Raw genomic sequence first — 12581 nt, forward strand, 5'->3', positions numbered from 1 at the left:
TAGACATTCCACAAATTCCTTTTCTTGGGATCCACTACCAACCTGATTTTCCCAGTCTACCTGCATATCGAAATCCCCCATGATCACTGTAACCTTGCCTTTCTTACATGCCTTTTCTATCTCCTGGTGTATCTTGTGCCCCACATCCTGACTACTGTTCGGAGGCCTGTACATAACTCCCATTATGGTTTTTTTACCTTTGCGGTTCCTCAACTCTACCCACACAGATTCCACATCATCTGACCCTACGTCATTTCTTGCTATCGATTTAATTTCATTTCTTACTAACAAAGCAACCCCACCCCCTCTGCCAACCTGCCTATCTTTTCGATAGGATGTATATCCTTGGATATTTAGCTCCCTTGCAGCCATGTCTCTGTAATGCCCACCACATCATACCTGCCAATTTCAATCTGCACCACAAGCTCATTTACCTTATTTCGTATACTGCGTGCATTCAGATACAACACCTTCAGTCCTATATTTCCCGTCCCCTTTCTCATTGTCATCCCTTTATCTGATGTGCTTGAAGTTAGATTCCTAGCCCTTTTCAAACACTCTGTCCTATTTTGTGTTCTGGAGACTTTAGTAGCTTCTCCTGGGCTCTCCTTTTCAGTTTTTTCATAATTTTCCATGAAGTTGAATCCACCCCCCACACGCTAACCTGCTGCTTTGTTTCCCATTAGTCATGCTTCTTGGAGTTTTACCCTTCCCCCCCACTTTCTAGTTTAAAGTCCTGTTGACCACCCTATTTACCCTTTTCGCTAGAACATTGGTCCCAGATCGGTTCAGGTGGAGACCGTCCCAACGGTACAGATCCCTCCTGTTCCAATACTGATGCCAGTGCTGCACGAAATGGAATCCCTCTTTCCTGCACCACTCCTTTGCCACGTGTTTACTTCCCTTATTCTCGCATCCCTATGCCAATTTGCACGTGGCTCGGGTAGTAATCCGGAAATTATAACTCTCTAATTTAATTTCTTTAATTTAGTTCCTAGTTCCTGATAATCCCCAAACAGGTCCTCTTTCCTAGTCTTACCTATGTTATTTGTCCCGACGTGGACCACAACAACTGAATCCTCCCCCTCTCTCTCCAATATCCTTTCAAGCCGGTCAGAGATGTCCCTCACCCTGGCACCGGGCAGGCAACATACCATGCAGGACTCTTGATCCTGCTTACAAAGGAAGCTATCAATTCCCCTAATTATAGAATCCTCTACAACTACCACTTGTCTTTTTGCTTCCCCCCCTTGAATGGCCTCCTGTGCCACAGTGCCGTGGTCAGCTGGCTCATCCTCCCCACAGCCCTCTTCCTCATCCACACAGGGAGCAAGTATCTCGTACCTGTTGGACAAGGTCAAGAGCTGAGGCTCCTCTGTTCCTCGTGACAATTGAGAACAAGAGGGCAAAGATTTAAAGTAAAGCAATAGGGATATGAGGAAAAACTTTTTCATACAGTGAGTGGTTATGTTCTGGAATGCTCTGCCAGAGAACGTCTTGGAGGCAGGTTCAATTGAAGCATTCAAAAATGAATTAGAATGTTTTCTGAAAAGAGAATGCGTAGGGTTACAGGGAGAAGGCGGGAGAATGGAACTAGGTGAGTTGCTGATTCGGAGAGCCGGTGCAGACACGTTGGGCCAAACGGCCTCCTTCAGCGCCGTAGCAATTCTATGAAAAGTCTCACTCCAGGACTTGAGCACAACAGTCTAGGCTGATACTCCAGTACAATACTAAGCCAGAGTTACTGCACTGTCAGAGGTGGTGTCTCTCGGATGAAGCCTTAAACCAAGGCTGTGTTTACCCCCTCAAGTGGTATAAAAGATCCCAAGCCACTATTTTGAAGAGAAGCAGGCAAGTTTTCCCTAATGTCTGTCCAATGTTTATCCCTCAGTCAACATCACAAAAACAGATTATCTGGTCATTAGCACATTGCTGTTTGTGGATGTTTGCTATGCACAAGTTGGCTGCACTTGTACACTACAACAATAACTACGCTTTTAAAAATATTTCATTGACCATAAAGCACTTTGGAGCACCAGTGATTGTGAAAGACTCTATATACTATATACAAGTCTTTTGCCCTTTATTTGTTCAAATAAAAACATAGAAAATAGGAACAGGAGAAGGTAATTCAGTCCTTTTGAGCTTGCTCCGCCATTCAATAGGATCATGGCTGACCCTTAACTCAATTCCGTACCCTGCGCTCTCCCCATACCCCTTGACACCATTAGAGTCTAGAGATCTATCTATTTCCTCCTTAAATATATTCAGTGACTTAACCTCCACAGCCTCTGTGGCAGAGAATTCCACAGGTTCACCACCCTCTGAGTGAAGAAGTTTCCCCTCAGGCCCTAAATGGCCTACCCCATATCCTGAGACTGTGATCCCTTGTTCTAGACCACCCCCAGCCAGAGGAAACATCATCCCTGCATCCAGTCTGCCCATCCTGTCAGAATTTTATACGTTTCAATGAAATCTCCTCTCATTCTTCTAAACTACAGTGAATATAGGCATAGTCGGCCCAATCTCTCCCCACATGACAATCCTGCCATCCCAGGAATCAGTCTGGTAAACCTTTGGTGCACTCCCTCTATGGCAAGCATATCCTTTCTTAGGTAAGGATACCAAAACTACGCACAATGCTCCAAGTATGGTGTCTGCAAGGCCCTGTACAGCAGTAGTAAGACATTCTTGCTCATGTACTCAAGTGTTCTGGCATGAAGGCCAACATGTCATTTGCCTTGCAAACTGCTTGCTGCACCTGCATGCTTGCTTTTAGTGATTGGTGTACAAGGGCACCCAAGTCTGTTTGTACATGAACATTTCCCACTCTTATCGCCATTTAAGTAATACTCTGCCATTCTGTTTTTCCTGCCAAAGTGGATAACTTCACACATATCCACATTATACTGTGTCTGCCATGTATTTGCCCACTCACTGAACTTGCCTAAATTGCCTTGAAGCCTCTTAACATCCTCCTCACCACTTAAATTCCTGTTATGACTGATGCAGTGGTAAAACAGAGTTGTTTAAAAATCCCAGAGGGAAACTTTAAACAACTGTCATAACCTAAAATTTTAAGTGTTATGTTTGAAATCACGGAGTGCAGAAGAGGCCCTTCGGCCCATCGAGTCTGCACCGACACGTAAGAAACACCTGACCTACCTGCCTAATCCCATTTACCAGCACTTGGCCCATAACCTTGAATGTTATGACGTGCCAAGTGCTCACCCAAGTACTTTTTAAAAGGATGTGAGGCAACCTGCCTCCACCACCCTGCCAGGCAGTGCATTCTAGACCGTCACCACCCTCTGGGTAAAAAAGATTTTCCTCGCATCCCTCCCTAAACCTCCTGCCCCTCACCTTGAACTTATGCCCCCTTGTGACTGACCCTTCAACTAAGGGGAACAGCTGCTCCCTATTCACCCTGTCCATGCCCCTCATAACCTTGTACACCTCGATCAGGTCGCCCCTCAGTCTTCTCTGCTCCAACGAAAACAACCCAAGTCTATCCAACCTCTCTTCATAACTTAAATGTTTCATCCCAGGCAACATCCTGGTGAATCTCCTCTGCACCCGCTCCAGTGCAATCACATCCTTCCGATAATGTGGCGACCAGAACTGCACACAGTACTCCAGCTGTGACCTCACCAAGGTTCTATACAACTCCAACATGACTTCCCTACTTTTGTAATCTATGCCTCGATTGATAAAGGTAAGTGTCCCATATGCCTTTTCCACTGTGATCTTCCCATTGTTCATTTCGAGGAAATGTTAACGCCAAACATTTATTTGAGGGAAGTGGTGAAGAGGTTGAGGCAGTGTCAGAAATGGTCCAAAGCAAGTTTTCAGTCTTAGCTGCGTCATCCAGAGGAGAAACCAAATGAAGAGGAGGCAGTTTCCCAGGAGGAGGGAGGTTGTGATTGACAGGTGCATGGCCTAGGGTTTTCCTAAGTAGCCCTCCATCCAATTCCCTAGCGACAGTTGCTGAAGACCGATATCAGACCTCTAGGCTCAACTACTCCATCAAGAAATGATGTAAGTAATGCTACATCTCAGGGAAAATGAATAATCAACATGAAATTGCAAGTCTAAAAGACCATTCCATCTACAAGTGTCAGAAACTTTTGAAATATGCAAACCTTTAATTGCTGTTTCATTGATATTTTCTTACAGATGCTGATAGACAGGATGCTATAAATCTGTTCCTTGGAGTTTTCCAGCCGACGGAAGGAAAGTCTCATCTTTGGGAGCTTCCGACTGACTATTACCTACATCATAAGAACACCATGGCACTTTTGTCTCCCAAGAGAAGGTAACGAATGGTCTGTAGATTCTACCTTATTTTAATTTTTATATGATGGGCAAATCTGACTCCTTTGAGTATATATTGTTAAGTATCTCCCAAGATTCAGCATAATCGCCAAAGCTTAAGTTCAACTCTATAGAAATTTAACACCTATTATGATCTCAGGATATCCAGAGCTCTTTGTACAATGTACTTTTCAACTACAGTCACTATTGTTATTATAGGGAAACATGGCAGCCTATTTGTGCACAGCAAGGTCCCAATCAACCGCCATGACAAGATGATCTTGATATTAGTTGAGGGATAAATGTTGGTCAGAGCTACACTGCCCATGTGTAATGCCATGGGATCTTCTAAGTGTACTTAAGTCTCCGGCTCCGGCTGCATCTCAAGGCCCCTTCATGCATGCCTGAGAGTGCTGGCCCGCACTTGGATGGCCAGTGTTTAGTGCGCTTCATGGCTGTCCAAAACCACACCCACCTCCCACGTTACTACACTAGTTTTTAAATGTATTCATGGCGCAAGTCTCCTAAGTCCACTTTGGAAGGCAGATAGGAAATGGTTTATTCTTTTGTCTGAAAGATGGCACCTCTGATAATGCAGCAGTCCCTCAGTAAGGTACTAGTGTCAGCCTAAATTATATGCTCGAGTCTCCAGAAGAAGGTTGATCCCACACCATTCTGCCTCATAGGCAAGTGCTACCACTGAGCCATATCTGACATAGTTAGACTTGAATTTTTTAATAGTTATGGCTGTTGACAAATGACTTGGATGAAGGGATGGTTGCCAAATTTACTGCTGAAAGTAAGTTGTGAAGAGGACATAAGGAGGCTACAAAAAGATAAAGATAGGTGAAGTGAGTGGGCAAAGATCTGGCAAATGGAGTATAATGTGGGAAAATGTGAAATGTTCCATTTTGGCAGGAAGAATAAAAGAGAAGCATATTATCTAAATGGTGAGAGATTGCAGAGCTCTGAGGTGCAGAGGGATCTGGGTGTCCTAGTGCCTGAATGACAAAAGGCTAGCATGCAAGTACAGCAAGTAGTTAGTAATAGAATGTTATCGATTATTGCAAGGGGAATTGAATATAAAAGCTGGAATGAGTTTGAGATGCCCCTCCACCTTCTCATGTTGACACTGATGGATGTCAGCAAATGCCATAAGACCATAAGACATAGGAGCAGAAATTAGGCCATTTAGCCCATCGAGTATGCTCCGCTATTCAATCATGGCTGATAAGTTTCTCAACCCCATTCTCCCGCCTTCTCCCTGTAACCTTTGATCCCCTTACCAATCAAGAACCTATCTATCTTGGTCTTAAATACACTCAATGACCTGGTCTCCACAGCCTTCTGTGGCAACGAATTCCATAGATTCACCACTATCTGGCTAAAGAAGTTTCTCCTCATCTCTGTGCAGCTCCTAGCAGTGCAGGACCAATGCCCTGGAAGAAGGTCTCCATGGCAGCTGCTATCCTACTAGTGTTGACCCTGGTGCATTGGTATGCCGGCACTATCACCTCAGATTGAAGGAGGACAGATTCCTCCATTATGCCTTGCAATCTGAGGAGTGCAGAAGACAGCCTTTCCTGATGTTCCTGAGCTTATCTTTGCAGCTACAGCAACTGAGGTAGAACAGAGTCCAAAGGCTTATCATCTGACTCAGACACGGTGAATTCTGGGCCTCCAGCTGTCCTCCGAAAGTCGACACCCTTGGATTTTACTGCCTCCACCTGCTGCGGATCAGAATGTGCCGTGTGCACCCGATTGTGACCCCTGAGGCTAATCTAGAACTAGGTCCCACCAAGATGTGTGTCTCTGCACTGGTGGAGGGTGTTGGTGAGCGCTGTGACAGGTCTCCATTGTCTGCGGATTCCTCTTCTGGGGTGTCCTCGGAGCTGGGCTTGATGACCTGGCTTGTGGCCACCCTTGGCTGCTACGCAGATGTGCCTGCAAGAGAGAGATAATTAGTGTACGGCAGTGAACTGTGAAACAGGAGATATCACTCAGTATGATTGTCTGATGGATGTTATAGTACAGGATCCTCACTTAGTTGAGCACCACCAACCTCACAGCCAGCTGGATGGCTCTATTGTCAAAGGCTGTGAGGACCTTTAGCTTGGGCATGCCTCCCCAAGTCTGGGACCTCTCCCTCTTGTTGTGGGCTAGCTTATGGAGACAGATAGACAGGTGTAAGCAAGTTGCCTGCCAGGCCAGATGAGAAGGATGTCTGGCATGTGTGGAGTGAGTGGTGCCATGGACAGCATGAGGGCATGATGGGCAGGGTAGATGAGGGCGTTTTGTGAGAGAGAGTGGTGATGTGCCTTGAGCTGACAGTGAGTTCGAACCCTGTGGATATGTGATGGGTTTGAGTGTGAGAGTTGACTGATGTTCCCCAGATTCCTTTGTTGCTCTACACCATTGAGACTTTTCTTTTATATACAAGGTCTATGTGCCTTCCTTATTACCCTTACCAACATGACTTTCAACATAAATGTGAATCTATTTGCCATTTAAGCACCCATCCTGCAAGTTTATTAACATTGTCTTGTAATGTGATGTTGAATTTGTACTTCTGATACCCGAGTACATCATTTATTTAAACAATTTGGATAGCAGTGGTCCCAACACTGATCCCTGTGGAATACAGCTTCCCATCTTCTGCTGGCCTGAGTAAATATCTTTATTTGCCACTTTTGTACCCAGCTTATCCATTCTGTTTCACCTGACTCCATACCAGACTTTTTTTATATAAGCAAAATTTCTAAGTTTGTGTGTATTCTATATCAAATGTTTTAAATACTTGGTTTTTTTTTACATTTCTTGAAGCTATACCCATTGGTGGACACCGGAGGTGCTAATCAATTTACCTTTGCCTTTTGATGAAGGTAGGAACAAATAACTTGCTTGCCAACTTGAAAAGATCGGTGCTCTTAATTTAAAAGTATTTGGCATGTTATATGTAACCTGTCAAATACTTTTAAATTAAGAGCACCAAAAAGTAATTTAAGTTGTTATGTAAATGAAATTTTAACTGTTTACATTCACTGGGTAACAATTATTATAGTGTATTTACCACATTCAGAATCAGGAATTGGCCTTCACTGTAAGGAATAAGGAAACTGTATAGCTTGAACAATGAAATTCTGGAGAAAAGCTTCTGCATATAATGTTGATGTTTGTCATATTGAATGCCATAGCTATATAGTAAATAAACTCTCCAACACTTAAAAGTTGCAGCTTTTTAGCTATGCACCTTGAAAAATTAAATGTGGCATTCTTGGCTCAGTAACTTTTTAAACCTTTCTTGATTCAAACAAATATGCCTGCTGTATTTGTAAAACTTGACCAGTTTGTGTTAAAACTGCAGCCTAGAGTATTCCTTTTAATGTTATTGCAGCCTGGTATTATGATCGTTCAGTTAATTAAACTCATTGATAAAATATTTTCCTCTCTGTTGTTCACCTCTTTAGTTCCCTGCACTGAGAACCTTAAAAAAACGACAGTAGTGAAGAAGATGGATAAATCTGATGAAGAGATAGACGTATACACTGAATTCTTCAGGCCATATGAACTAAGCTGTTTCGATGATACATTTTGTCTGACAATGACAAATTCAGCTAAGTATGTAATCTATTCACTCCAGTGGATAACTCCTGCTCTGCCCAATGCTCCAATCCTGATGCAAATTAATTTTTTAAAGAACTTTTAACCATTTTATTTTCAGAACATTTAAGGATAATATCCTACAGTACCTTTACCTTTGAGACTTGATAAACATTGCGTGAAGAATTAATTACCTATGTGAAAACTTCAGTGATATTTCTACCACTTAAGGAAATAGCCCTTGTGCATTAAATTCTATTTAAAATAGAGCAAATTGCTGTAATTGCCTACACAGTTATTTTGATCATTGCAGCCTCCTTTCTGACATTCAGGTGGTTGATAGTGTTAGGAAATATAGATAGTTTAAGTTATATCAATATTTGTGGGTGGTAGGAATGGGTTTTAGCTTTAATTTTTAAGCTTGATTTGTATTTCTGTATCTGTGTGTTAAGAAAAGATCAAATTGAGTTTTAGTTCCACTTCAAGAAGTGCCTGCCTTTCTAATGAGAGTTTACAACTGTACGAAAAGTTAAGCAAACACAAGAGTAGAAAAACTGGGCTGTTGTCTAGAAACAGGAGTCCAGAGAGGCAGGTCCCTCCCACAGACACACACAAGAAACAGCAGTTTTAAGTTCAGTTTTGAAGACAGCTGCCAAGCAGAAGCAATCTAGAAGGGGCAAATAGCCAGTTCCAAGCTAAAGTTGGTTGAAAGTAGCTACCAGGGAGAGACTGGAGTAAAGAGGACAGATGGTCATTCCCAAGCTAAAGAAGAAAGTCCCCAAGAATCCAGGGGAGTGGAACAGGAGAAAGTCCCAAGCAGACCACCTAGTCAGAGGAAGGACAAGGTCTTGTTAAGAGTGAGGGGCAGAGAAAGACTCCAAGCTGCATGAATCAGTGTCAAAGTGATATAAAGACTTGTGAGAAGTCAGAAGGTCCAAAGAGGCAACTGAAGGTCTGTAACTCTTTGCTATTGGCACGTGAAGCAGTGGTATGCTGTTGACAGCTGAGTCCGTGAAAGAGAATGTGAAAGATAGCTTGAATGCGTGTGCGACCCAGGGGAGAGGAACATCAGAAGGAGAGTTCAAAATCCTGAAGGTGGACCCTTGTGGAAGGCATCTGAGAGAAAGCATCGGTTTGGGAGAACATTCCAAGGCGAGTTCTTGGAGAATGGAGATTGGAAATGCTTATGTGATAGACGGAGTTCAGTGAGACTGGTTGTCTCACAGTGTGACAAGCATCTGGTGGGGCGGGAGTTAATGAGAGATCCATGGTATCTGGTTGAGGTGGCATGTGTCACTCGGTTTCAGAGTGTAGCGTGTCTGACCACACTTATTGGTTTACATGGACTGTGTACTTACTGTGAACATTAAAGTATAAGATAGCTTTTGTATCTTGTGTTACCCTTACAAATCTGTGTATATCTGTAAAGGTATAGTTGTGGGTGAAGGAGTACTGTAATACAGTTCATCATTTCTTGTCTAATAAATGTTTTGTGCTTTTTTTGTTAAAAGCTCATTAGCTGGCTCAGGTGACTCTTCAGTAGCCCCTCTCCACGTATCTAAACAAACAACTAAAAGTTAGGATCTTTCAAGCTGGATTCCACCTGGGATCAGGCTTGACCAGTGGTAACATAACTGGGGATCATAACAATAGCGTAGTGGTAATGTTACTGGACGAGTAATTCGGAGGCCCAGAATAATGTTCTGATAGCATTATCTGGAGGGGATTTAATTTCCATCAGTTAAATCTGGAATAAACTGCAAGTCTCATTAATAATGATCATGAAGCCGACAGATTGTTGTTAAAACCCATCTGCTTCTCTAAACAGGAAAGGTATTCTGCTGTCCGAACCCAGTCTGACCTACATGTGACTAAAAACCCACAGCAATGTGACTGATTCTTAACCGTCTTCTGAAATGGCCTGGTATGCAACTCATTTGCATCAAACCACCACAAAAAAGTCGAATAAGAACAAAACCAGACACATCACCCAGCATTGACCCAGGCACTGGAAATGACAAAGGTGTGCACCCTTGCCGAATCAACCCTGCAAAGTCGTCCTTACTAACATATATAGGAATATAGCACTTAGGAGCAGGAGTAGGCCATTCAGCCCCTTGAGCCTGCTCCACCATTCTATAAAGTCATGGCTAACCTGATCAGTATCCTCATCTCCACTTTCCTGTCTGCACCCCATAACCCTGGATTCCATTGTCTATCAAGAATCTAACCCAGTCTTGAGTAAATTTGGTGGCCCAGCCTCCTCTGCTTTCTGGGAATGATTGGGGACTTGTGCCAAAATTGAGAGAGGCGCCTTACAGACTAATCAAGCAACAGCTGACATAGTCATATTCAGCAAATCATACCTTACGGCCAATGTCCCAGACTCCTTCATCACCAACTTTGGTTATGTCCTGTCCCACTGCTAAAAGAGACCCACCAGAAGTGGTGACACAGTGGTACACAGTTGGGAGGGAGTTGACCTGGGAGTCCTCAGCATTGACTCTGGATCCATGAAGTCTCATGGCATTAGGTCAAACACTGGCAAGGAAATCTGCTGCCTACCACCTACTACCTTCCCTCAGCTAATGAATCAATGCTCCTCCCATGTTGAACACCAATTGGAAGAAACACTAACTAAAGACACAGAACATATTCTAGGTGGGAGACTTGAATATTCGTCACAGAGATTGGCACCATGGGTCCACTACTGTTAGCTGGCCGAATCATGAAGCCCATATCTGCCAGACTGGGCTGGCAGCAGGTGGTGAGGGAACCAACATGAAGGAGAAACCTGCTTGACCTCATCACCAGTCTACCTGTCACAGATGCATCTGCCCATGGCAGTAAAAACAGGAGTGACCACTGCACAGTTCTTGTAGAGATGAAGTCCCATCTTTTCTCTTGAGGGCACCATCCATCAATATTGTGTGCGTGCGTGTGTGTGTTAAGCTGGGCAAGAGATTGATGAGTTGTCGGAGGGTTTTGAAACATGAAAAGGGATAGAGGTGTTAAGTTTGAGGTACATAACATTTGCATTTTTAGATAAGGTGAGAGTTTGTTTGAATGTCAAAGGGGAGTCAGAGATGTAAAGAAACATGTTTACATCTTGCAGGAGCCCCATATATAAACAGTAGTGGGGATATATTTTATTGAACCAAAAGCAAAGACAAGATGGAAACATGAAAGATCTTATATTTGGAAAGGTTTGAGTTTCAAAGAGATGTGAGAACAATGGAACTGAGATGAAAGGGGGAAAAAAGATATTAGAGTTACTGTGGATAGTTGGACATAGTTGTTGAGCTGGAGCTGTTGAGCTACTGGGCTGGGAGAGAATGCAGTTTGAATCACCCATCCACTCAAGCCAGAGAAGTTTTGGGCTGCAGCAGGCCGTTTTATTCTAAAGTGGATTTCACCACAGAGTGGAAGAGGGTAGCGGCCATGTGGTATGCCTTTATTGAAGCTACAGCAGTTTGCCATGTATAATATTACTGGGTTTCATAGTAAACATCTATAAGGGAGTGTTGCCTGGAAGGTGTTTATTTGTGGGTTTGACCAAGTAGTGTTTTTGAGGGAATGTTTTGTAGGACTAACCTTAATTGTGTAACTGTAATCTTGTGTAATTAGGTTTTCTTTTATTTTTGTTAATATAACTTTTACCTTTAATTTTTAAAATCCCAAAAGCGTTACTGGACCTCTTATTGCTGAGATCGGTACATCCTCCTCTTGTTTTCAGAATACAAAATAAAAGGGTGTGGCCCGTAAGCCAAGTTTTCCTCTAGGATTTGGTTTGCGCAGCAATTAATGCCGGCTGTGGTCATATGGGCTGTTGCCTTCAGCCCAGACCCATCACTGGTATTTTGGCAAAGTTTTTGTTTAATTGTGTAGGAAATATGACCAGTTTTGATACTTTGCATGTTTGTTTTAAATTCAGAATGATGTGAGGCCATTTTCATAGTATTTCAAGGCTTCATTGTACTGTGTTTGTCTAAAGGGACTTCATGCCAAAGCATGTTGGAATTGACCCAAGTCCTTTCACTATTCGCAAGCCAGAAGAAACAGGCAAATCCATGCTGAGGTAAAGAACTGGTAACTAGATTTAGTTGTCTCTTAGTTTAACTATATGAAACATTTTGCTTTTAATTGCTGTTATTAATTTTAACCAAGAATCTGTGTCTTGGAGGATGTACACAATTAAATAAAACCGAAATACAAAAGCAAAATACTGCTGATGCTGGAAATCCTAAATAAAAGCAGGAAAGGCTGGAAATACATGGGTCTGGCAGCATCTGTGGAGAGAGAATCAGAATTAATGTTTTCGAACGCAAAGCATAATTCCTCTGCTTTTTTTTTCATTTTCAGGTTTTTTGTTCTGTCAGCCTCTTGTCCAATATCTTCCTTTCGCTTTTTTCCACACTCTAGCTTCCTCATAGGTTGTCTAACATTTTCATCTCATTGTTGAGTTTTTGTGACTCAGCTCAGGGAGAAAATTTTGACTCCAACTTAAAGAATGGGTATAATACCACACATGACCTGCTTAATAATGTCAAGTGGCAGTAAAACCGCTTCTTGTAATTCTTTTAGTTAAAGGTGTGCCACCAAAAGCATTTAATAGATGAAGATGATCAAACATCAAAGTATAAAGGATTATATTTCACTGCCAAGTC

The 12581-nt window shown here is 42.7% G+C and overlaps 1 protein-coding gene across 4 annotated transcripts in view; it reads left to right on the forward strand.

Moving 5' to 3' along the window:
• fig4a (FIG4 phosphoinositide 5-phosphatase a) overlaps positions 1-12581 on the forward strand; it is a 112051-nt gene that overhangs the window by 72290 nt on the left and 27180 nt on the right. For all 4 annotated transcript variants that reach the window (XM_078542574.1, XM_078542573.1, XM_078542575.1 and 1 more), the window contains 4 exons: positions 4177-4315; positions 7138-7196; positions 7782-7932; positions 11909-11992. In XM_078542574.1, the coding sequence (XP_078398700.1) occupies positions 4177-4315; positions 7138-7196; positions 7782-7932; positions 11909-11992 (433 nt within the window). The remainder of the gene's footprint in view (positions 1-4176; positions 4316-7137; positions 7197-7781; positions 7933-11908; positions 11993-12581) is intronic.

Source organism: Cetorhinus maximus, chromosome 5, assembly GCF_964194155.1.
Source record: "Cetorhinus maximus chromosome 5, sCetMax3.hap1.1, whole genome shotgun sequence".
NCBI classification, from domain to species: Eukaryota; Metazoa; Chordata; class Chondrichthyes; order Lamniformes; family Cetorhinidae; genus Cetorhinus; species Cetorhinus maximus.